This window comes from Leptodactylus fuscus, chromosome 2, assembly GCF_031893055.1.
Source record: "Leptodactylus fuscus isolate aLepFus1 chromosome 2, aLepFus1.hap2, whole genome shotgun sequence".
Classification (NCBI taxonomy): domain Eukaryota; kingdom Metazoa; phylum Chordata; class Amphibia; order Anura; family Leptodactylidae; genus Leptodactylus; species Leptodactylus fuscus.
The window spans coordinates 229,391,575-229,418,268 of record NC_134266.1 but is presented as its reverse complement, the minus strand read 5'-3'; the positions used below and the strand labels follow the sequence as shown (position 1 = coordinate 229,418,268).

General features: G+C 40.0%; 2 protein-coding genes across 2 annotated transcripts in view; both read left to right on the top strand.

Annotated features, from left to right (window-relative positions):
- Window positions 1-26,694, top strand: part of LOC142195748 (uncharacterized) — an 88,915-nt gene that overhangs the window by 4,790 nt on the left and 57,431 nt on the right. The gene's annotated exons all lie outside the window — the stretch shown is intronic.
- Window positions 7,446-11,960, top strand: LOC142195750 (keratin, type II cytoskeletal cochleal-like). The gene is made up of 9 exons (XM_075265768.1): window positions 7,446-8,083; window positions 8,233-8,453; window positions 8,570-8,630; window positions 8,739-8,834; window positions 9,055-9,219; window positions 9,988-10,113; window positions 10,202-10,422; window positions 10,940-10,974; window positions 11,069-11,960. Exons 1-9 carry the CDS (start codon window positions 7,493-7,495, stop codon window positions 11,392-11,394), a joined length of 1,842 nt encoding a protein of 613 aa, XP_075121869.1. The 5' UTR covers window positions 7,446-7,492; the 3' UTR covers window positions 11,395-11,960.

Here is a 26,694-nt window from a genome sequence, read left to right as displayed (position 1 = left end):
TTCCATCGTCCTGGCACTAGTCACCACCGTTCGACTCCATACTATACTTTTGTCAGTCTGCTTTAATACTAGAAACTTCCCTAGTATGTTCAGTTGTATCAACCTGTCTCATACCTTGTTTGTTCTCATGGATACAATCGTCTATAATGTAGACATTCCATTGCCCTTTCACATCTTAGATAAATTATGTTCATTGGTTGGATTGCTGAATATATTACCAGGCATTTGGGAAGTTAACATCACTGTATTTGCCAAAAATCACAAATACATAATTTAGAGGATCATGTGTCCTCTATATACCCCATGTGAATGTAATTGTATGAGTATCCCTGTAACATACCTAGGTGAGTTTGTTTGAGACTTCTGAGCTAGGTCATGGCTGACACTAGTCCTGTATGTTCTTGCTTTCTTTGTTTCTTAGAGTTATGTAAGTCAGGGATTCTGGGTGATTGTATATAAATACTGTTTAATGCACTACTGGATCTTTCAGCTCCAGGCTCGCATGTCTTGTCTATTCTTTATTTCTTCAATAAACTGCATGTGGATCTAATTTGGATTGTAGTTTGTTCTTTGTTCTGCCATGATGCATTTTTTTTTTTTAGATATAACATATTACTGTTGAATGATACAATACAACATACTCCAGTTAAAGGGTTATTCACTTTCGGAATATCAGCTGTACTGCTGACTCATCATATCATATTTAGCAGCAATGGGTAAATGGGTTTTCCCAACTTGCCTGTTCACCTACTTGCAGGCTGTTTGCTCTGTTCACTTCCTGGTTTTCTCTGTGATTTGGTGGGCGGGGTTTCACTTGCTGTCTCCCAGACAAAGACAGCTCTACTTAGCTCTCTTCAGAGCAGTACATGTTTGTAGTCAGTAATGAGGGAGGGTTGTAAATAAATTAGCACAGTATCACTGGAAGATGCACAATATGAAGCTGATGTAGCAGAGATGGATTTGATAGATGATGATAATCCCAAACTTACATGCTACAGGACCAAGAGCCAGCTTGCAATAAACTCTGTTTTAGGTCTGTGTTTACATACAGAGGTAACAGATTCCGTCTCAGCCCTTAAAAACAAAATTGAATTAACAGACCTGATAATTGGAAGAGGGAGATAAACAGCTCAGAAATAGAAGCTGCTCCGAGCACTCAGCTCCACCTCCCTCCTGAGAGCAGGGAGCTACGTCATTTGTCCTGGGCGGAGAGATAAGACCATCCCCCAGGTCCGTGGTTATGGAAACACAGTGTAAACAATAAAGTAAATAATCTCAAACAAAGCAGTTTTGATAAAGCAATGTATGTAGGAAAAGTCTTAAATCCACATAAGCTAGCAGTATAGACAGGATCCTTGAGATAGGACAACCTCTGTAAGTACTGTAAGGGTCATCCATAGACTTCAATGAGACAAAAGATGAGACAAATTTCCAAGGATGGATAATCCCTTTACACCTTACAACAGTTCTGTGTAGCCCATCATTGTAAAATTGGTATAAATGTTTCTGCTTCTATACTATTATCCAAAAATAGATCATTTGCAAAAAAGCATTTATGTTATTTCGGCAAATTACTAAAATCCACACACAAATCCTAAACAATAAAATGCTATATGAACTTAGCACAAAATCCCAGGTTCTCCCAGTCATAGACAGGCAAAGGAGGAAGAGATTTGTAGGGTCTTAAGACATAGTTATAAGACAAAAAAAATATTTTTTAGATTTACTGTACAGAATTTTTCTTGGGGGGAGAGGATAAATGGAATAATAGGGAAGAATGTCCACTAGTGACAACTAGATATGAGTGAAAGGATTCAGATCAAACCAGATGCGACCTGAAGTTTCCAAAAGCTTTGTCTTGGTCTGAACACAAAAATTTGGGGGATTCATCACTTGCAAACCCACAGTGAAATAATTATGCTCTGTGGTCTCTTCATATCCCAGAATATAATAGGTGAAAGTCCTGGGGACATGTAAAAACATAACAAACAGTTATACTCAACTACCCTTACCTCTTTTGGGCCTCTTCTAGACTGGAATAAAACAGAGGGTTGACCTGAAAAGAAACAAAACTTCAGAGGTTCACCCATCTCTAGGGCGAATCTTCTGGCAGTTGGCAAATAAGACAGTTTAAAGAGGACCTGTATTCAGTGCACTGTCGGCTTTCCTGTTATGTGGCCTGGGGCAAGAGATATCGAATCCATTATCGATGTTTGCCCACTTTCAGAAGGGTGTTCCTATAGTCTAGCTGGGCTGTGAGGAACGCCCCTCCTGACAGTACTCGTCCATAGCTTTGTACAGTCAGAGGGGGGTGTTCCTTACCGACCAGCCATGATGCTCAGCTGTGAAGAACACCCTCCATTACTAGTCTATGGATGGGTACAGTCACGAGGGGGTTGTTTCCTCACAGTTTTGCATCATGACTGGGCAGTAAGGAATACCAAAAAACAAAAATGGTGTCAATAGTATTGCCCTATAACTAAAGTATACAAAAAAATGTGGGGGTAATTCACAAAAACGGGCTAAAATTTACAAAACTTTATTGTTAACAAAAGTTAAAAATTGGAAGTGGAAGCTCCCAAAAGAGCAATATATCAAAACAAACACATAAATAATAGGGCACCTGGATATTAACCCTATATGTACACTGGGTAAGTATGCAGCAGGTCCATATATAAATTCAACTCTGACGGATCTATCAGTGCTCTAAGAATTGTTACTCACCTTATGGATACTAATAGGTGTTAATTATACCACCCCTGCCATCATGCCTAATACATTTGGAGCAACATTAGCTGACTTATTTGCATATATAGAATCTTGATTGATTTGCATATAAGGACCTAAGTAATCAAGTCCAATGCTCTGGTCTATAGAGATCACCGAGAATTGCTATTGTGGCTATTGTACATTCTTAGCCTCCCTGTCTCTATATCTCACAATCAAAAGTCACTACCACAGCATTCTGTCATATCAGCAGCATGCACGTAACTACACCTAACGCGTTTCTTTGCTGATGCAGCAATTCATCAGAGGTATATTGTTATGTATTGGCTAAGTATTTTCTGCTATCTAAATCAGGCGATTCTAATATAATTCTATCTTAATTCTTGATAGAGCGAGAGCTTCATATTTTCCCCACTCCCCCCTCTTGGCAAATGAGCAGGACTATGGACGGGTACTGTCAGGGTGGCATTCCTCACATCCCAGTTAAGAGTGTTTGGAACGCCCTTCTGATAGTGTGCAGAGATTGTTGCCATTATAACGGCACAGATATCTCCAGCCTCTGGGCACATAACAGGAAAGTCGGCAGTGTGCTGGATTCAGCGCACTGTTGGCTTTCTCGCGATATATAAAATCGCATGTGCCCGAGGACACGAAAGGTCCTCTTTAAAATGTATTTGCCACCAGAGTATGCTGCTCAATTTACTATATGCCATAAATGGGAAAATCCCTCTAAGGGTAATATAATAGAGGGACAGATCCACTCTACAATGAGTTCAACCAACACAAAAAATACTTAGTCTTTTCTTAAAAGAGTCTACAAAGATTATGGAAGAATCACAGCTAAGACTGTATTTATGAAGAGATAAAAAGTGCCTTACAAGATGTGGAAGCTGCAGGCTTTTGAACTACACTCAGGTAATACGTTGGATGGTTCTTCTCTTCTTGAGTCCACTGGACATGGCGTCCATTATTTCCATAAAGAATTTCAAATTTGAATTCTTCTGATCACAGAACAGTTTTCCAGTCATTGGTCTCCTCACTTTCCTAAATGTTTACAGACGGCTGTAAAAAGCTGAAGGGATCCTACTGAAATGAATGGAAGCACCTGTGACGCCGACCGGCCGCCGGCAAAGTCAGCGTCACAGGTGCTTCCATTTATTTCTATGGGAGCGTGATGTTCGGATCGGCTGATCCGAACAGTTTTTGCTCATCTCTAAGAATGATAGATAGAGCCCTGTCTCAATTTTTTGAGATGTCTTTCTGTCATCACTTTCTAAATGAGTTAATATTTTCAAATGAAATTGAAAAATGTTAACTTTCAACTTCAATGTTCTATAGATAAAAAATAAGGTTGAATGAGATTCCAAATCATTGCATTCTTTACATTGTACACAGCATCTGTACTATTTTGGAATTGTTGTGATGGACACCTTACAGCTCTGGTGTCGTATACACTATATAAAGTGCTGCAAACATCATCACGAGCTACTTGCAGTAATGGTGGAGATAGGGAAGGATCTGTGATTTATCTCATACCATCTGACATCAGCTGACAGCCTCTTAGCCAATAGACAGTGGTAGGTAAACACCTTACAGTGCAGGTGTCATATACACAATATAATTTGCTAGAAGCGTCATCACGAGATAGTTGCAGTAATGGTGAGAAATAGAGAAGGATCTGTAATTCATCTCACTGCATCATGCGGAGCACAGTTTTGAAAAGACTGCAAGCAATAGTTAGAGTAGGAGAATTGAGTCAAGCAATTACACAGGCAGATCAGTAATCAAAACCAATAGATAGGAGTGAGGGCATAGCTGAGCTTCTGTTTGAGCTTGAGACTGCTGCATTCCTGGTCTAATATAAAGTTACAGACACACAGATAGGACAGTTAACAGTCATTGCCAAAATTCTAATTGTTTCTGTTGTGCAAATAGAGTACTTTCGCCTGTATACACAGTTTTTAAACATATTCTTATATCATATCTTATTCTTTAGAGACAAAACAATGTTTTTATTTTTCATTAAATACATAGCAATATCTGTTTTAAAGGGGCTCTATCAGCAAAATCATGCTGATAGAACCCCACATATGCGTGAATAGCCTTTAAAAAGGCTATTCAGGCACCGCTAAAGTTATATTAAACTACCCCCCAGTTTTAAAATAATAGCCTAAAAAAGAATGTGATCAACTTACCCATCGTGCACGGTGGGCGGACATTCAGGGTGCGCCATCTTCTTCATCCACGCCTCCTCTTCCTGCGATGTCCTCGGGTCTCGTCTTCCTCCGGTGCTGACATTGCTAAAAAAAAAATGTCCTGGGCGCATGCGCAGAGGCCGTAGTAGAAGCAGCATGCTAGCAATCTGATTCCATCTGTGTAAATCTGAAAAAAAGCTTTTTGTTGTTGTTCACAAATACACAGTCTAGTCTGTACAAATCTGAAAAAATCTCTTATTTAATGTATTCTTTTTCTGCTGTGCTCACAAAATACACTTTATTTGAAATAATTGTAAAAAATACACACACATACAGTGCCAAAATTGTTGCCAGTTACTATAATTAAACACTGTGTGCAGTAAATAAAAGATTACAAAAAAAAAACAACAAAAAAAAACAGGACAGGAGACAAGCAAGAGGAGGGGGATGAGGAAACACACATGTAAGTACTAACTGTAAGAATGTAGATGGTAGTAGCAACACTACTGGTCTTGGTGGCACCACCAGTATTGTATTACTTACTGAGAATGAAGATGAAGTTTATTACTTAGCTCACTCATCTCAGTCACAGTAGGATATTGTATCAAAGAGTGAAGGGATTTTTTGCCAGGCTTCTGTGCCTACCTTCTCCTTCACAACATGTAATTTATGTCAGGGCCTTTGTGGACTGTCAACCATGTATTTTCCACATTCTTCCCTGACACAGTTCTCAGGTAGTGACGTGGCTTCCTAATGATCTTTACAGCTTGAGGCCGGAGTTTTATGGACTAGAGAACCACAGTCAGGGCAGGTTGACATCTGCGCCCTGGTTTCCGCTTTCAGGTTTCCGTCTTCTGCTCGAGAAACTTGACAGGAGACGGAAACCGGCAGTCACTTTTCAAACCCATTCAATGTGATTAGTTAAGAATGACTTTTCCCAGTGATAGAGCCCATTTAAGCAAGTGCTTACACAGTCAACCAATATTTTATCAAATTTTGTATTTTAGTGTATGAATTATTTGTAAGAATGAAGCTCTGTGGCATTCTATGAAGATATATAGTTCTGCTTGCACGACTTTTCTCTGCATTTTTAACGCGGAATGGAAAACGGAATCTCCAAGTTCCCATCAAGCGCGGATGTGAACCTACCTTTAGATGTATTCATGCATACAGACGATTGATTTAGTTTCTCATCCAGTTAGAAAAGGCAAATAATGCTCACAGACACAAAGCATAGCTAATGTGAATGAAGAGAGTACATTGTAATACATTTCTGAATATCAAAGATAAAATGATATAGCTATCCTAATATAAATATATCGTATAGTTATGTGTATATCTATTATATCGTATAGTTATGTGTATATCTATTATATCGTATAGTTATGTATATATCTATTATATCGTATAGTTATGTGTATATCTGTTATATCGTATAGTTATGTGTATATCTATTATATCATATAGTTATGTGTATATCTATTATATCGTATAGTTATGTGTATATCTATTATATCGTATAGTTATGTGTATATCTATTATATCGTATAGTTATGTGTATATCTATTATATCGTATAGTTATGTGTGTATCTATTATATCGTAGTTATGTATATATCTATTATATCGTATAGTTATGTGTATATCTGTTATATCGTATAGTTATGTGTGTATCTATTATATCGTATAGTTATGTATATATCTATTATATCGTATAGTTATGTGTATATCTGTTATATCGTATCGTTATGTGTATATCTATTATATTGTATAGTTATGTGTATATCTATTATATCGTATAATTATGTGTATATCTATTATATCGTATAGTTATGTGTATATCTATTATATCGTATAGTTATGTGTATATCTATTATATCGTATAGTTATGTGTATATCTATTATATCGTATAGTTATTTGTATATCTGTTACATCGTATAGTTATGTGTATATCTATTATATCGTATAGTTACTTCCAGGACATTTTCTTGTGCTCTTTACATATTTGATTGACTTATACAAGTAAAAGCATGTAAACAAGAAATGATTAACTTATGATAGATGTTTTAGATTTATTCTTGTTGTTACATAAACAATTATCTTATAAGCATGTGCATGTTCTATACAGGTGTCTTCATTTAATGATTAAGCTCAACTATCTTAAAATACAACATGCAGTGTTAATATACCCTAATGATCGTGGGAATGTTGCAACGAAGCCCTTGAGGCTTTCTGCTTTAATTTATTAAATTAGGAGAAAATGCAATCCAATTTACACACAATGTCTGAAATAATTCTTAATATTATCATACATATAGAGGTAGGAAAATACATTTCTTAGAATGAGCAGCATAAGCACAATAATATAGGTGTGATCAGGTAATCATATTGATGGGTGGTTGCCAGCTTTGCCAAACCCACTATTGCATTAGACTACTCTCCTGACACCCTTACAACCAAGCCCAACTTTCCAAGCACATAAAAAGCGAGACAACTGTTGCTGAGTTCAAAGGGGCCCACTCTCCTTCAGCTTATCTGTTCTCTTTCACCTTCATTTTTCAGAATCCATTATGGCTTACATGCAAAGGCAAAGTGGTGGTAGTATTAGTGGTGGTGGTGGTGGTGGAGGAAACAGAGGATTTAGTAGCTGTTCAGTTGGTGGAGGAAGATCCGGTTCTCGTTCTGGTGTCGGATCAAGAAGTCTATATAGTCTTGGTGGAACAAAGAAAACAGCAATAAGTGCAACCAGTGTTCATGTTGGGGGAGGCCATGGTGGTGCAGGAGGATTCGGTGGTGGTGCTGCAGGAGGATTCGGTGGTGGTGCAGGAGGAGGATTCGGTGGTGGTGCAGGAGGAGGATTCGGTGGTGGTGCAGGAGGAGGATTCAGTGGTGGTGGAGCAGGAGGAGGATTCGGCGGTGGTGCTGCAGGAGGATTTGGTGGAGGATCAGGATTTGGTGGTGGTGCAGGAGGATATGGTGGACATGGAGGTGACCCTGGTTTCCCTGTTTGCCCACCTGGTGGAATTCAGAACGTTACTATCAACCAAAGCCTTCTGCAGCCAATAAATGTGGATATAGATCCAAATATTCAAAAAGTCAAAACTGAAGAAAGGGAACAGATCAAAACCCTCAACAACAAATTTGCTTCTTTCATTGACAAGGTAAGATGAAGCTTAACTTTTGTAAATTTTGTACCTTAAATTGTTATATATAAACATTCATGAGAGAAACTGCTTTCCTATGAAATGATACTTAGCTGTTTGTTATCTTTGGTCTCATGGTATAAACATACCTTGCGTTTCATTATTAGGTTAGATTCTTGGAACAACAAAACAAAGTCCTAGAAACAAAATGGAGCCTCTTGCAAGAACAAGGGTCAAAAGGTGGCAGTAGCAAAAACAGCTTAGAACCCCTTTTTCAACGTTATATTAGCGGTATGAAGAAACATCTTGATAGTATAACAGGCCAGAAAAGCCGTCTAGAAAGTGAACTGAAGAGCACGCAAGAATTGATGGAAGACTTCAAGAAAAAGTAAGATGACCTTTAGTTTATAATTGTGATTATTAAATGAACACCTTGCCTTTAACTTTCAGGCAAGAGATCAATTAATAAAGCAGTGTATATATAATACTTTTTATTTCCTACAGATATGAAGATGAGATTAATAAGCGTACTCAGGCAGAAAATGACTTTGTTGTGCTTAAGAAGGTAAATTGTATTTAAGTAAAGTAAAGCTGATATGACATTTTACTTTTGTGTATTATGTTTCAGTAAAGTTACTGAGGCTCATATGAATGTATTCACTATCCATTACAGGAGGTTGATGCAGAATTTATGAAAAAGTCAGATTTGGAGTGCAAAGTGGATACACTGACAGATCAAATTAACTTCCTGAGAACTCTGTATGAAGCTGTAAGTCTTTAATAGAAAATTGTTGACTATGAAAACACTACAATATGTTTTAATTCATTAATTCATTGTTAATTTAATACAATTGTATTGAATTAATCTAAATACAATTAAATATAAATATATATATATATATATATATATATATATATATATATATATATTTAGATGCGATCTTTCATTTATAAATACGTGAACAATGTTTTTTTAATGTGTTTTGCAGGAACTTCAACAAGCACAAGGAGCCGGTGGTGACACCTCTGTTATCCTGTCAATGGATAATAACCGTTCATTAGATTTTAATGACCTTATCGATGGCCTTAAGGCTCAATATGAGAATATTGCACAGAAGAGCAAAGCTGAGGCAGAAGCATTATATGACAACAAGGTCAGTGTCATCCACCTGCTAATATAGATGAATCACAATCCTAATTAACATATATAATTAGACATCACCCTATACTCCTTATAGATAGATTGCCAATGCAAGTCTAAACCTAGACGAAGTGTTATGAAATATTCTATGGAGCACATATAATTTATTATAATAATATTCTCTCACATTCTTATTGTTAGTCCCTCTAGAAACTCAAATTAAATAACATATCATGAGATTAAAGGAACATTCACTTAGAAATGGATGATAAAAGTAAACAGATTAATATAGTTGCCCTCACTGTCCATCAGTCTGAGACACTTTGTATGTGACATGGAAATCCAACAAAGTACACGGGATAATCTCCTGCTGATCAGTTCTGTCATTGACTGATGGCTGGCAAGAGGGGGTGGAGTTATAAAATGGGCTGGATCTTAATCTTTTGTCTTACTGCAGACAGGGGGAGACTGCTGCTCCAGTCAGTTGTCTTGCAGCCTGTCACATAGCAGTAGGGAGGAGGGGGGACATGACTAAGCTCCTGAGACACAAAATGTCTCTTTATATTTCTCAGTTTAATAGTACTATGGGATATTTTTGTAAAACAAAGTTTGTGCACTTTCTACGTTCATTGTTTTGTTAAGTAAAGAGGATCAATCCGTAATACCTATGCATTTAATAAAATAGCCTTCGCAATTTTCTATATTATTAATACCAATACACTTTATATGTGATATACTTGTGTTTATGTTCCTCATGTTGACTTTTCTCTTTGCATATTAGTATAAGCAGTTGCAAGCTGCCGCTGGAGCGCAAGGCGATCACATAAAGAGCTCAAAGAACGAACTTTCAGACCTGAATCGTAAGATCCAGAAGCTAAAGGCTGATATTGAGAATGTCAAGAAGCAGGTTGGTCTAGCTGGCTAGAATTGATGGCTGAATCTGAACTAAGAGACTTCATTGGGAACTGATAAAATAATTAACATTTTTTCAATAGATTGCAGCTCTCCAGACCTCCCTTGCTGATGCTGAGCAACGTGGTGAACTTGCTCTCAAAGATGCCAAAGAGAAGTTGGCTGGACTTGAAGCTGCATTGCAAAAGGCTAAGGAAGACCTGGCCCGTCAAGTGCGTGACCTCCAGGAGCTCATGAGTGCGAAACTTGCCCTTGATATTGAAATTGCCACCTACAGAAAAATTCTGGAAGGAGAGGAGGACAGGTCAGTTTTATGTGGTAGAAAAGAAGTCTGTAAAATATTCATACAGTGGTCTTTCAGGTTACAAGGGTCTCATTTTACAATATTTTCTACATACAATAACCTTTTCTGGACCTTTACAAATTGAAACCAGCCCCAGACACAGCATATGATGCTTCGCTTGAGGTTCCAACACATTATCATGGTCAGGTCACTGGTAAATCCCTGTATTAGTGAAGCGCATGTGCTGACTGGCTGCCTAGTAGCGACTGTGTGGGTGCTGGACTTCTCTTCACCTGTGCCACAATGAACAGCTCTTTGGGACACCAGATGAAAGGGCCTTGGTTTTTACTTTGATCTGGGACCTAGAATATCATGCTAACCTTCTTGGGTAATATAAGTCAACTTTTTTATATACGTAAAGATTCTAAAATACATGTAATCCATGTTACTAACCAGATTGGATCACAACTTGTTTCATATTATGAATTCTCTTAAAAGATATTGAAAACTGAACCGTCTCATTTTCTTGTTCTTTCAGAATGTCTGGAGAGATTTTCAACCAAGTCAGCATCTGTAAGTACATCTCACCATTGTGGCTAAAGAAATGTAATTATTATATTAAAATAATGAATTAAATGTAACCCATGTCTCTTATTCTAAAATCTAGCTGTTGTCGGCGGAGGTTCAAGCTTTGATGGTGGTGCTGGAGGAGCAGGAGGATTTGGCGCTGGAGGAGCAGGAGGATTTGGCGCTGGCGGAGGATCAGGAGGATATGGTTTTGGTGGAGGAGCAGGAGCATTTGGTGCTGGCGGAGGATCAGGAGGATATGGTTTTGGTGGAGGAGCAGGAGCAGGAGCATTTGGTGCTGGCGGAGGAAGTGGATTCGGAGGAGGCAGCAGTGGTCAATTTGGTGCCTCTCAGGGAAGCAGCAGTTACAGCCATTCTGCAAGCAGAACCTCAATGGCAGTATCAAAATCATCAAAGAGGGCATAATTTTAATATGTTCCTTGCACCAGTCACTTCCATTTGGCTCCAAACTGCACTATTCTTTTGCCAGTCTGTTTCGATACTAGAAACTTCCCTAGTATGTTCAGTTGTATCATCCTGGCTTATACCTTGTTTGTTCTCAGGGATACAATTGACTATAATGTAGATATTCCATTCCATATTGTCCTTTCACAACTCACTTAAGTTTTATCAAACAGTTGGATTGCTGAATATATTATCAAGTAGTAAACATCAATGTATTTGACTAAACAAAAAATCACAACTATATAAGTTAGAGGATCATGTGTCCTCTATATACCCCATGTATGAATGTAATTGTATGAGTATCCCTGTAACATACCTAGGTGAGTTTGTTTGAGACTTCTGAGGTAGGTCATGGCTGACACTAGTCCTGTATGTTCTTGCTTTCTTTGTTTCTGAGAGTTATGTAAGTCAGGGATTCTGGGTGATTGTATATAAATACTGTTTAATGCATTACTGGATCTTTCAGCTCCAGGCTCGCATGTCTTGTCTGTTCTTTATTTCTTCAATAAACTGCACGTGGATCTAAAGTGGATTGTAGTTTGTACTTATTTATTAACATATTGCATTTTTAAGATTTCACATACTACAGTTGAATGATCAAGGGCAAACTTTTCATTTTTGGGGCCCCAAAAAAATTATGTCTTGGGGTCCCCTAATCAAAATTTTTAAGCCACGCTCCCTCTTTACTGTAACTGCATCTCCCATTTGAATGTTAAAAAAATCTCCACTTATTGGCCCCTTGCAATAAAATGCCCCTTTTACCATCCACAGGCTGCTTTAGTGGCCCTCATACAGTATATTGTCTCCATTATTGGCACCTACAGTATATATTCCCTTTAACTGCCCCACATATTATATTTTATTCTTTTGTGGTCCCACACAGCTTCCTTTTCTGGCCTTCACAGTGTATTGCCCCTTTTTTTGGCTGGCATATGGACACATTAGTCTTCTTCCTATTGGATAATTTCAACAGGTAGCAGACAGTATTTTACTCACCTATTCCTGTTTATATACAGGCCATCCATTGCTCTGGCTTTCAGGGGGTGTTGCACATCTGGGGTAGGGAATGAGTAATTTATTAAGAGGTTCCATTTATGAACTAGTGTAGATTTCCATTATTACTCAGACCATGAAAGTGGTATGAGTTATAAAGAATATGTCATGTCAAGGTCTGCCTACCCTGTTCCTTGCCCCACTGTTCCCTAATTCTCACAATAAGGATCGAGGCGCAAAATGGGGATTGTGGTGCACATTTGGTTCAAGGAAGGATCAACTCTCCGTGCACGTGTGCAGGGTGCATTTACCGAGAGCTCTTCACTGTCAGAAGGGAGTTCCTGACAGTGTAACTGGGAATGCCCCTCCTGACAGTCTGTCCACAGTGCTGTACTGTGAAGGGGCAGCGTCATGGCTGGGTTGTAAGGAACACCTTCTAGCAGTACAGTGCTGCGGGCAGACGTCAGGAGGGGCATTCTCAGTTACACTATCAGGAACACCCTTCTGACAGTGAAGAGCTCTTGGTAAATGCACCGATAGTTCTTCACCCAGGGCATATAATGAATTCAGTACACTGTTGGCTTTCTGGTGGTATATAAAACCGCATGTGCTCCGAGGACATGAAAGTTCCTCTTTAATTGTCTGACAATATTATCATGCTAGGCAACAAGGCCCTATGAGGGTTGACTCATTTCTTTTCTCTTTCACCTCCGATATGATGAAACAGTTTCTACAAATCTGCTCCCAGATCAGATAGAGGATTCTTCCTTCTTTCTCCCCAGTCCTCCTCACAGCTCTACCATTGCAGTCCTCTCTTCCTTCCCCCACCTCCACCTACTTCCTTTCTCTGCTAGTTTATTCAAAGTGACCATTTTGCAAACAAAGTTATTTTTCTTTATAGACTGTTTATGGCAAGATTATGGCAGGATTTCACTCATATATGGATTGCTGTGACAGTTCCTATATCCAAGTTTGCAGTTTTCAATCTCCCTGGTAAACCTGGGAGGTTACGCCACCTGACAAGACATGCCAGTGAAAGCTAACGGTCAGTAGTAATCAGGGTGTTTTGATCTAGGAGCCATGGTTTCCAGGTCTTCAAAAATTGGTTGTGGCAGTCCAGGGTTCAACTTAACAGTTCCTCAAATCTCACCACTTGGGAAACTTTTTCAATCCAGTGTTGGACAGGCAGAGCTGCTGGCTGCAGCCAATAATGTAGAATTGAAGATTTGGCGATTTCAAGTAGGTGAGTTGTGAGATTTTTTTAGAGACAAAACAATGTTTTTATTTTTCATTAAATACATAGCAATATCTGTTTTAATATCAAATTCGATTCCATCTGTGTAAATCTGAAAAAAAACTCTGTTATTTAAGCTTTTTGTTGTTGTTCACAAATACATAGTCTAGTCTGTATTAATCTGAAAAAATCTTATTTAATGTATTCTTTTTCTGCTGTGCTCACAAAATGCACTTTATTTGAAATAATTATAAAAAAAACACACACATACAGTGCCAAAATTGTTGCCAGTTACTATAATTAAACACTGTGTGCAGTAAATAAAAGATTTTTTTTTTTTTAAAAAAAGGGCAGGAGACAAGCAAGAGGAGGGGGATGAGGAAACACACATGTAAGTACTAACTGTAAGAATGTAGATGGTAGTAGCAACACTACTGGTCTTGGTGACACCACCAGTATTGTATTACTTACTGAGAATGAAGATGAAGTTTATTACTTAGCTCACTCATCTCAGTCACAGTAGGATATTGTATCCAAGAGTGAAGGGATTTTTTGCCAGGCTTCTGTGCCTACATTCTCCTTCACAACATATAATTTATGTCAGGGCCTTTGTGGACTGTCAACCATGTATTTTCCACATTCTTCCCTGACACAGTTCTCAGGTAGTGACGTGGCTTCCTAATGATCTTTACAGCTTGAGGCCGGAGTTTTATGGACTAGAGAACCACAGTCAGGGCAGGTTGACATCTGCGCCCTGGTTTCCGCTTTCAGGTTTCCGTCTTCTGCTTGAGAAACTTGACAGGAGACGGAAACCGGCAGTCACTTTTCAAACCCATTCAATGTGATTAGTTAAAAATTACTTTTCCCAGTGATAGAGCCCATTTAAGCAAGTGCTTACACAGTCAACCAATATTTTATCAAATTTTGTATTTTAGTGTATGAATTATTTGTAACAATGAAGCTCTGTGGCATTCTATGAAGATATATAGTTCTGCTTGCACGACTTTTCTCTCTGCAATTTTTGTTTCAATCATTTTTATTAAGGAGTTTTAACAAGACAAAAAGGGAAAAGGGCATGCCTACGTCATCCACAGTATAGAGATATACAAAGTTGTCTTGGTAGTACAATAACATGACATTGTGGTATATCATGAACAATGAACATAAAGCTGTAAAGGTGCAAACAGGGAAAATAATCATGTATATAAGGCACATAAAGTCATCTTGGTGATATCGTATAATATCAGGAGTAGGTGAAAGCTGCACAATAAAGACATAGCAATCAAGTGTTACCATCTCAAGGTCAGTGGTGAGGACTGCTGGCACAGAAAGAGCAAACCCATTAAATCATCAGAAACAAAAGGGTTACTTGTGATAAGTAGACAATGACCATATCTCCCATGTACGCAAAAAAGATGAGTAGGAGGCTTTACCTAAGGACAGTGTCTTTTCATACGAATAAGTGATATTAATCATGTCCACCAAGTACGAGATAGAGGGGGTGGAGGTAGATTTCCATCTCTGGAAAATCAGCAATTTGGCCATGGTCAAAATTTTGCATATTAGGATTTTATGTGGGCGAAGGATTTCAGGTAATCTCAGCATGAGTATGCCCAGTGCTGGAGAGGGGGCAACAGTATAGCGGCAAATGTGGGAAATTAAGGCAAATACAGAGGACCAATAACTAGTAATTGCCGGGCAAAGCCATATAATGTGGAATAGCGATCCCTCCTGCCCACAACCTCTCCAACACATGGCCGAAGAAGATGGGTACATAAATTTAAGTGTCGAGGGTGTATAATACCAGCGCAAGGTCACTTTAGTGGCTGTTTCTACATGTGAACTACATTTAAGGGATCTATGAATGAGGCGAAAAGCTTGACACCATTCATCTGACGAAAATTGAGTACGAAGATCCCGCTCCCAACACCTAAATGGGGGAGATTTATGAAAAGTAGTAGTACTCCCCAAATTATCATATAAAAAGCGTAAACCTTTCATGTTAGTTGAAATAAATGTTATTATTTTCTTACAATATGGAATGGGGGGGACAGGGGATTTAGATAACAAATGCGAAATCCTAAGAAATTTGTAAAAGTGAGAGGCCGGAAGCCGAAATTTCAACTGTAGTTCAGCAAAGGACAAAAGACAGCCAGTCGAAGAGTACAAATGGGAGAGAAAAGTGATACCAGATGTTTCCCAGGAGGACAAATTAAGGTCGGGCATCATCCAAGATAGCAGTGAAACAGAAGTAGTTGCTGTAGTCCACTGCGACCTCGGTGATGATACGGCATGTGCATGGGACCAGGCTATTAACGAAGCAGTCATGGTAGGGGACAATGTAGGGGGACGCTCACTAGTCCAGAAAGTGGACAATAGTAGTTCTTTTAAGGTCCCACGTGGGATACAGGAATGTTCAAGGTGAATCCAGGGGACAGAGAAATCTGCGGTCCACCATCCGGCACACTGGGCAACCAAAGTAGCTATATAATAATTGTACATCATTGGAACTCCTAAACCTCCACATAGTTTAAGTTTAGACAGGGGACCTCTGTTTATCCTAGGTCGTTTACCCTGCCAAATGTAGCGAGAAATTAATCTTTGTAGGGATTCAAAGTAAGAAGCAGGAACAATAATCGGCACAGTGCGAAACAAATATAACAGCTTGGGCAGGAGAAGCATTTTAAAGGCAGCGACACGGCCCAGCCATGAAACTTCTACAGGCATCATCTTATCACAGTCGTCTTGTAATGCTTTAAGTAATGGGATATAATTGCTACCAAAGAGTGACCTGGGAGAGGGGGTGATATGAACACCTAAATATTGAATTGAGTCTTGTCGCCAGTCAAAGCCATACAGCGAATGCAGGGTCTGGAGAGAAGTGGGTGAAATATTGAAGGAAAGGGCTTGGGATTTCGAAAGGTTCAATTTGTAGTAGGATAATGTTCCAAAGATATCAATCAAATGCATAAGGCGAGGAAGGGAGGAGTGTGGGTCTGTGAGCATAAGAATAACATCATCTGCATAAAGAGATATCAGATGGGAGCGATCTCCCACCGTGACACCCCGCACCATCAAATCATCTCTAATCAACTGGGCTAGAGGTTCCATAGATAAAACGAAAATTAAGGGTGACAATGGACAACCTTGGCGGGTTCCATTCGTTATATCGAAAGCATCTGAAAAGGTGCCATTAGTAAATACTTTGGCTGAAGGATTGGAATAAAAAGCTCGGATCGCTCCATCAATAGTCCCAGAGAAGCCCATTTTTCGCAGTACCGAAAAGGCATGCGACCAACAAATGCGGTCGAACGCCTTCTCGGCATCCAGAGCCAGCATAAGTGCTTCACATTTGTTTCGAGTGAGAAAGTGGGTTAAATTAATGATACGTCTGGTATTCTCATAGGACTGGCGTCCCTTCACAAAGCCCACTTGGTCATAATTAATCAGAGTAGGGAGACATTCAGCTAGTCTAGTCGATATGAGCTTAGCATAAATCTTTAGATCCACATTCAAAAGGGAAATTGGGCGAAAATTCTGGGGAGTAGATGGTTCTTTTCCCGGTTTCGGCAAGGTAACTATAAGGGCTTCCTGGTTTTCCCTAGGGAATTGAGCGGTGATCATTGCAGAGGATAAAAAGGCCAATAAAGGGGCTGACAGAAGAGGGGAAAACGTTTTATAGTATTCATTTGTCAGACCATCAGGACCCGGAGATTTCCGAGTTGGTAAGGAATTAATTACTCTAGTCAATTCCTCCGGAGAGATCGGGGCGTTAAGACTATCAAGTTGTGTGGGGGACAGGGTGGGTAAAGCCATAGATTCAAGAAAGGAGTCAATCTTGTCTTGGGTGGGGACAGATTGAGAGGGGTCATCAGCTAAATTGTATAGTTCTTCATAAAAGGACCGAAATCTATTAGCTATTCCTTTTGGATCATATAATTTATGAGAACCCGTTTTATCCCATAAATAGGGAATTCTAGACTTATCGTGTTTCCGTTTCAAACGGGATGCTAAAAGTTTACCAGCCTTATTAGATTGGGAGTAATACAAAGCTTTAGTCTTGCGCAAATTTTTCTCATATTGAAACAAAAGGCATTCGTTCAATTTCCTGCGGAGAGTTGACAATTCATCCGCATTGGAAGCCGAAGGAAGGCGCTTATTAGCAGTGTCAAGAACTTTAATTTGTTGCAACAAAGAGTTGATATCAGAAAGTCTGCGTTTTTTTTCGATATGGCCCAGGCGAATCAAAGTACCTCTAATAAATGCTTTATGAGCATTCCACAAAATCGCAGGATTAGATACGGATGGAACATTAAATCTAAAAAATTCTCCCAAGTCGCTCTCCAGCTGTTTCCTAGTATGAGGGTTAGACAAAAGATAGTCGCTACATCTCCAAACGTAATCCCTGCTCCCACTATGCTTTTCCGCTAAAGTAAGAAGAATAGCCGCATGATCTGACCAAGTGATCTGTGATATTTCTGATTTCATTGCCAAAGGCAAGGTCGCTTGATCAACAAGGAAGAGGTCAATGCGGGAGTAGCTATTATGCACTGAGGAAAAACATGTATAATCCCTTTCAGATGTATGGTGAATACGCCAGACATCATATACGTTATGACGCCATAGTGAATGCGTGAAATTTGGATGACGGGATGCACAGCGGGAAGAGGTGTCGATCTGTGGGTCAGGAGCGATGTTAAAATCGCCCATGAGAAGTAAACAACCCTGTTTCTTCTTCATCACTATTCTCATAAGTTTCTTAAAAAAGGCTATTTGGTGCTGATTAGGGGCATATGCTGAGACCAAGGTATACACTACACAGTTTAGGAGTCAAACAACCACCACAAATCGGCCTTGAGGATCGGAATAAGTATCCAAAAGTTGAAATGCCACAGTGTTCCTAATCCCCAATAGTACACCCCTGCTTTTAGAAGAGTAGTGAGACTGAAAAATATGGGGGTAATCGGGACGTTTGATGCGCAGGGCATCTTGCTCCAATAAGTGTGTTTCTTGAATGGCAATAATGTCACAGTGTTGGTCTCGTACCTCACGCCACATCGAGGCGCGTTTTTGAGGGGAGTTCAACCCTCTGACATTCATGGATAATAGCTTAAGAACCATGGTAAGTAAAAGGATTCACTACATACACCATCTCACCTGTGCCACAACCTTCAAAATAGTGTGACCAGCAGTCCTCCCACCTTCCATCCAGAGTTGCTACAGAGTTAGTGCCTAGATAGGGGAATATAACAAAAGAACAGGGGTAAAACATGTAAACAAGACCTATATGGTCGCGGTGAGAACAGAGCATCGCTACGTTTCTAAACTTAAACACAGCGGACCAGCAGCTGTTGCAAGAAAGGGGGGAAATAGTCCAAACAGCGGCGTGAAACGAAAAGACACACAGAGTCAAGCAGACCCAGCCTTAAATATGTGAGTCCGTGACAATATTATTGCGCGGTTTACGTACAGAGGTCCATCCATCAGATAAGGGATTCAGTGAGGACTTCTTCAAAAAGTCAGACAGTGGGATGTTCCATTGATGCAATAGGGATTTGCCCTCTTCCAACGAACGGATCACATGGGTAACATCATTTTTAATAATCACAAGGCGAACAGGAAAGCCCCATTTATATGGAATATGGTGTTGTCGCAGGGCGAGAGTGACCGGCAAAAGTTGGCGTCTAAGTTGTAGGGTAGTAGCAGACAAGTCTGAAAAAATAGTTATGTCCTGGAAGGGACAGGCAGAGAATCCATGTTGCGGGAGGATTAGATTATGAGTTCCTTTGTGCGGTAAAAATGAATCCTGGCTAGTACATCCCTAGGGATAGTGTCAGGAAGATATGTCGGTCTAGGAACCCTATGGGCTCTATCAATAGTCACATCCAGGGATTCTTGATCTGAGAGTAGCGTAGTAATCAATTTCTGCAAAAAAGGAGTTAAGTCCTTTTGGGTGATAGATTCTGGTGTGCCCCTAAATTTCAAATTATTTCTGCGGGACCTATCTTCCAGATCTGCCACTTTAGCACGTAAAAAGGTCACTTCTTTCTCCACATCATAATGGGCATCAATTAGATCGTTATGAGAGGCGGCAAATTCCGCCATTTTAGTTTCCATATGTAAAGTACGCTCTTTCATCTCACTTAAGTCATGGTCGAGAGGGGCTACCATACGAGACATGTCAGCCCGCAAAGATTTGTAAAAGGCAGTTAACATTAGTTTCATGGAGGCCTCAGTGAGTGAATTGGTAGAAGCAGGGATATCAGCCAATAAGTCTCCATGATCATAAGATTCCTCTTGCCCTCCGGCAACATGAGCTTTGGAGTGAGGTTTGTGTCGTAGCTTAAAGGGACTGCCAGGGGGAGAGGTCTGGTGAGCAGCGCCCCGCGGTGAGGAAGGAGAGGCGCCATTTTGTAAGGCCGACCGTCTCCTATCGTCAGTATTACCTGCTGGGTTTTCCTCCAAAGAAGGCTCAGATGAAGGCAACAGTTGAGGAAGAGCGGTCTCCGGCAACGTCCCCCGAGATGGAGAGGAAGGATACTGTGCGACTGAAGTCGAGTCCTGAGGAGACGAGGCCCTGGAGTTCCCGCCAGAGTGAGAGCCTGCGCCATCTTGGATAGCACACTCTCCATGGGTAAAATAGAAGTCCGGCAGTTTTCGCGGTCAAACACCAGTTTTCCTCCTCTTAGGCATGTCAGAGGTGGGACCCGGTACCCAAGCCAGGATGGATTTGGAAGAAAAGCACGGGTAAGTCGCTGTGAAAGTCGCTAAACAGGCTGTAGTCACGGAGCTCAAAACCAATGCGGCCATCCCGCTTCACCGCCAAGCTCCGCCCCCTTCTCTCTGCATTTTTAACGCGGAATGGAAAACGGAATCTCCAAGTTCCCATCAAGCGCGGATGTGAACCTACCTTTAGATGTATTCATGCATACAGACGATTGATTTAGTTTCTGATCCAGTTAGAAAAGGCAAATAATGCTCACAGACACAAAGCATAGCTAATGTGAATGAAGACAGTACATTGTAATACATTTCTGAATATCAAAGATAAAATGATATAGCTATCCTAATATAAATATATCGTATAGTTGTGTGTATATCTATTATATCGTATAGTTATGTGTATATCTATTATATCGTATAGTTATGTGCAGGGTCGGACTGGGATGTCTAGGGCCCACCAGTGGAATTGTTTCTAGGGGCCCACCGCCAGGACCCTGCAGATCAGCGGTACCGAGACAGGGCGGTTAAAGGTAATAACATGTTGGGAGCCATGCTACTCACACACTATACCATGTGCAGTACATATACCTACTGCTACAGCCTGTATGGCAAGTGAACATCATGGCTCCTACAAATGTTACCATTACCTGTAGCTGAAGTGTCCTGGAAAAGCTGATCTGCAGAGGTCCTGACTGTTGTATCATCACAGATGTAATATTGATGGCCTATCCTAAGAACAGACCATCAATATTAGAAAGATGGATAAATCCTTTAAAGTGCTTGTCCAGGAATTGGAGCAACCCATGTGCCGGGCTGGAGGAGTAAAATAAAAAACAAATAAATAAAAAAAGAATACTCATCTGTCCTTGGTTCTCCGTTGTACGCCGGTAGTGTCTATTTGGTCTTGTGCTCCTTGCTGGGAGTCCTGCACCTCATGTGATTGCTGAGACCAATTAGGTACAGGATTTCCAGAAATGAGGCCATGAGACCAAACAGACACTACTGGCGGACAACGAGGTGCTGAGGACAGGTGAGAACACTTTAAAAAAAAATAAAAATAAATAAATAAATAAAATAAAAATTTTTTTACACCTCCCTGGCGGCCCAGTGATCACTCCAGTTTACAGACAACCTGTTTTAAGGGGTTGTCTGGGCCAAATATTTTATGGCCACTTCACTGGTCCCCCATAATGTAGGAGGAACAGTGATGGGGCCATTATACTGTGTGGGAGCAGTGATGGGGCTAACATATTGTGCAGAAGGGGGATGTTACACTGTGTGGGGCATATTAAAGGGGTTTCCAGGGTTAAACTTTTTTTATGGCCTATACTCAGTATAAGCCATAAATACCTGAAACCTCACATTGCAGAAACACAACGTCTGCGGCTACTACAGAAAAAAAAAAAGTGTTTTATGGAACCAGCAGAGTGAATGAAATTTAATCAAATTTACCTCATCCACACACTGCAGGAAAAAGATGTGGAACAGCCGCAAACTCTAAAATGTGAGCGCTTCTAAAAACATGGCCGGTTACTTTCAGCTGCGTAATCGGGAGAAAGTGCGGGGAAAAAAAACACTGTGGAAAAAATACATTGAGATTCGCCGCTATTTTTTTAGCTGCGTCTCGGTGTTGGGCCTCATCCTTATTATCTCAATATACTGAGCATTATACTATAAGGCTGAGTTCACACAGAGTTTTCTGGTCAGGAATTTGGTTGTATTGGGAGGGTTAGAGTTCTATTGGGTTAGAGTTCTATTGGGAGGCTTTTTTGGAGGCTGATTTTAAGGTGGATTCCTGACCAAATAACTCCATTTGAATTCAGCCTTAGGGCTCGTTCACATCTGCGCCCGATCTCCGTTCTGCAGGTTTCCATTTCCTGCACAAAACAGAGGCAGAAGACGGAAACCTGCAGGACTCTTTCATACACTGCCGCTCACAGCCGGACATCTTTCATGGGTTTGAAGGATGTCTGGCCGTGAGTGGCAGTGAGTGTTTTATGCTCTCCGCTATGAAACCATTTTTTAAATCGGACACAGAGTCGCTCACCACCGCACCCGGTCTGACAGCTTTCCGTATTCTACATGCAGAAGACGGAAAGCTGAGAACGGACTGCCGAACGCTAGTGTGAACCTAGCGTCAGGCTAAAGCCCCATGTAGCAAGACAAAGCAAAAAGCGCTGCGGGAAAAACCCCGGCGGCAACACATCAGTTTTTCCTGCAGCGCTTATTGCAGAAACTCCACAGAAGTTTCCTCTGAGGACTTTGTTTCCTTTAGGGTAAGTTCACACGGGGATTTTTGGTCAGGATTTTTAGGCCGTATCTGCCTCAAAATCCTGACCAAAAAGACGGCTTCCATTGAAATCAATGGGAGCCGGTCAGTTCTTTTTTCCGGGAGCCGGTTTGTTCCAGCTCCCAGAAAAAGAAGCGAGATACTCATTCTTCAGGTCGTTTTGCCTCGCGATTCGGCCTGAAGACACTCCCTCCTCCTATCTAGGCCCATTTATTGGGCCTAATCTGGAGCAGAGTGCGTGACTGGAGGCCAGTGCAGTGCACCGGCATTCAGTCGCGGCTACACGTTTCTTGGTCCGGAACCTGAGGCGGCCTCCGCCTCAGGTTCCGGACCAAAAAACCCCGTGTGAACTTAGCCTTATACCTATAGGGAAACTGCAGGTGTTTCTGTAGATATAAGTGACATGCTGCAAATTCCAAAACCGCAACAGTTTTGGAAATTGCAGTGTGTCCGCCGTGTGTGTTTTTCTGCAATGTGTGGATGGGATTGCACTCACTGCGTTCAGTAATGCATTCGGGGAGTCCGCATGGGGACTCTCTCAAACAGACTGCCGAACGCATTAGCAGACGGTGTTCAGTGGAAGCACACATAGACTATAATGGGGTCCATGTGCTTTCCGTGCGGTGTCTGCATAGAACATGCGGACAGAAAAGTACTTCACAATCTACTTTCCTGTCCACATGACTCGTGCGCACACCGCGTGGAAAGCACACGGACCCCATTATAGTCTATGGTGTCCATGTACTTTCACTGCACACTGCTTGCTAATGCGTTTGGTAATCCGTTCGTGGGGAAGGGGGAGGGGGTTCCCATGCAGACTCGCCAAACAGATCACCGAACGCAGATGTGAACCAGGCCTTATACATATACCATATATACTCACACATATACAATACTAGCTGGTACCCGCGACTTCGTCTGCGGTGATTGTAGCAGTGGGTATATACAGGCGCGGGTAAGGTTTTCGTAGTGTGTATAAGGGATGGGATATGAAATGTAACTTTGTATCTTGTTTTTGCTGTAATTCAGAGAATACGTGAGACTTTTGTGTTGAAGTTAATTTGTATTTGAGCTGCTATACGGTGTTGTGAGAAACTTTACATAGTGACTTTGGGACAGAGGGATTTGAAGTTAACCCTTTCCCGCCGATGGCATTTTTTGATTTTCGTTTTTGACTCCCCTCCTTCTAAACCCCATAACTTTTTTATTTCTCCGCTCCCAGAGCCATATGAGGTCTTAATTTTTGCGGGACAAATTTTTCTTCATGATGCTTCCATTATTTAGTCTATATAATGTACTGGGAAGCAGGGAAAAAATTCAGAATGGGGTGGATTTGAAGAAAAAATGCATTTCTGCGACTTTCTTACGGGCTTTGGTTTTACGGCGTTCACTGTGCAACCAAAATGACATGTCTCCTGTATTCTGTGTTTCGTTACGATGCCAGGGATATCAAATTTATATGGTTTTATTTACATTTTGACCCCTTAAAAAAAATCCAAAACTGTGTTAAAAAAAATTTTTTTTTGAAAAGTCGCCATATTCCGACAGCCGTAACTTTTTTATACGTGCATGTACGGGGATGTATAGGGCGTCTTTTTTTGCAGGACCGGGTGTACTTTGTAGTTCTACCATTTTCAGGAAATGTTATTGCTTTGATCACTTTTTGATGACAGTGAAAAAACGGCGATTTCGGATGCGGGGATACCTAACATGTATGTGTTTCACAGTTTTTAACTACTTTTATATGTGTTCTAGGGAAAGGGGGGTGATTTGAATTTTTAATCCTTTTTATTTGTTTTTATATATTTTTTTACTTTTTTAAAACTTTTTATTTTGCATTTATTAGACCTCCTAGGGGTATTGACATGGGTGGGCGGTGTCACGGATTGTCAGAGCGGTGGGGGTCGACAAACATGGCTGCTCCGGAGCGTTAAAGAGAGCCTCCTGGAGTATCGTTAAGGTGAGGGGCAAAGTGGTAAAGTATATGTGTATGTGATTGTGTGGGGTTAGGGGCGAGGCTGCAGAGGGCAATATGAATTTTGTGGCTTGCTATGGTCCAAAGTGTGTGAGATTGCAGAGATGGTGGTGTGAGTTTGGGTTTTGTGGGGGTCCTGGCACAAACGTATGTGCGCTATTGTGACGAAAAGTAGCCTATTGCGCAATCGGGTGTAGTGACTATGTTTGTGGAAAATTTCAGCCAAATCGGTCGAGCGAGTTTTGCGTGATTGAGGAACAAACATCCGAACATCCAAAGTCACAAACCCACAAACTTTCACATTTATAATATTAATAGGACTATAGCACATATACATTTATACATTCATATACCATATAACTCATATATATACTTGTATGAATACTATATATACACACACATATATACATACACATTATTATAGCATACTGTATATACTCACACATACCTGTATACAAACATACAGTACTCACACAGTATACAAGACACATACTTTACACAAATGTACATACATACATATTAAACATTTTACAAAAAGAATTTACTCACCATTGCAGCAGTAGTAAACTCAGCAGTCGGCTCCTGTCTTCCCCACACGCTGCGATGTCAGATCATTCAGTGTGAGGGGGAGGGGGAGAGAGGGAGGAAGTGCATGCGGGCAGCAGGGGGAGACCTCACAGGAGAGCAGCATAGCAGCTGCAGGTAAGTGAAGGGAGAGGCCGTTAGCTGATGCTGAAGATACATACACATGGTGTCCTCCGATGTGTACAGCTTCAGCATCATCTAATGGGGGCCCCTGTGTGTGGAAGCAGATGCATTGGCCAGGTGCCCGGTTGGGGGCCCCTGGCCATCCCGATCGGGCCCCGACCAATGCATCTGCATTAGTAAAATCAAAACTTTCAGTCAGGGCTCGAGGGCCCACCGGGGGATTCCCCGGTTACCCGGCGGGCCAGTCCGAGCCTGGTTATGTGTATATCTATTATATCGTATAGTTATGTGTATATCTATTATATCGTATAGTTATGTGTATATCTATTATATCGTATAGTTATGTGTATATCTATTATATCGTATAGTTATGTGTATATCTGTTACATCGTATAGTTATGTGTATATCTATTATATCGTATAGTTACGTGTATATCTATTATATCGTATAGTTATGTGTATATCTATTATATCGTATAGTTATGTGTATATCTATTATATCGTATAGTTATGTGTATATCTATTATATTGTATAGTTATGTGTATATCTGTTATATCGTATAGTTATGTGTATATCTATTATATCATATAGTTATGTGTATATCTATTATATCGTATAGTTATGTGTATATCTATTATATCGTATAGTTATGTGTATATCTATTATATCGTATAGTTATGTGTATATCTATTATATTGTATAGTTATGTGTATATCTATTATATCGTATAGTTATGTGTATATCTATTATATCATATAGTTATGTGTATATCTATTATATCGTATAGTTATGTGTATATCTATTATATCGTATAGTTATGTGTATATCTATTATATCGTATAGTTATGTGTATATCTATTATATTGTATAGTTATGTGTATATCTATTATATCGTATAGTTATGTGTATATCTATTATATCATATAGTTATGTGTATATCTATTATATCGTATAGTTATGTGTATATCTATTATATCGTATAGTTATTTGTATATCTATTATATCGTATAGTTATGTGTATATCTATTATATCATATAATTACTTCCAGGACATTTTCTTGTGCTCTTTACATATTTGATTGACTTATACAAGTAAAAGCATGTAAACAAGAAATGATTAACTTATGATAGAAGTTTTAGATTTATTCTTGTTGTTACATAAACAATTATCTTATAAGCATGTGCATGTTCTATACAGGTGTCTTCATTTAATGATTAAGCTCAACTATCTTAAAATACAACATGCAGTGTTAATATACCCTAATGATCGTGGGAATGTTGCAACGAAGCCCTTGAGGCTTTCTGCTTTAATTTATTAAATTAGGAGAAAATGCAAT

Excerpts from the sequence above, each read along its gene's own strand:
- LOC142195750 (XM_075265768.1), top strand. The coding sequence starts at position 7,493 with ATGGCTTACATGCAAAGGCAAAGTGGTGGTAGTATTAGTGGTGGTGGT. Across the intron at positions 9,220-9,987 it reads AAGCATTATATGACAACAAG|TATAAGCAGTTGCAAGCTGC; the intron begins GTCAGTGTCATC and ends TTTGCATATTAG. Across the intron at positions 10,975-11,068 it reads TTTCAACCAAGTCAGCATCT|CTGTTGTCGGCGGAGGTTCA; the intron begins GTAAGTACATCT and ends TCTAAAATCTAG.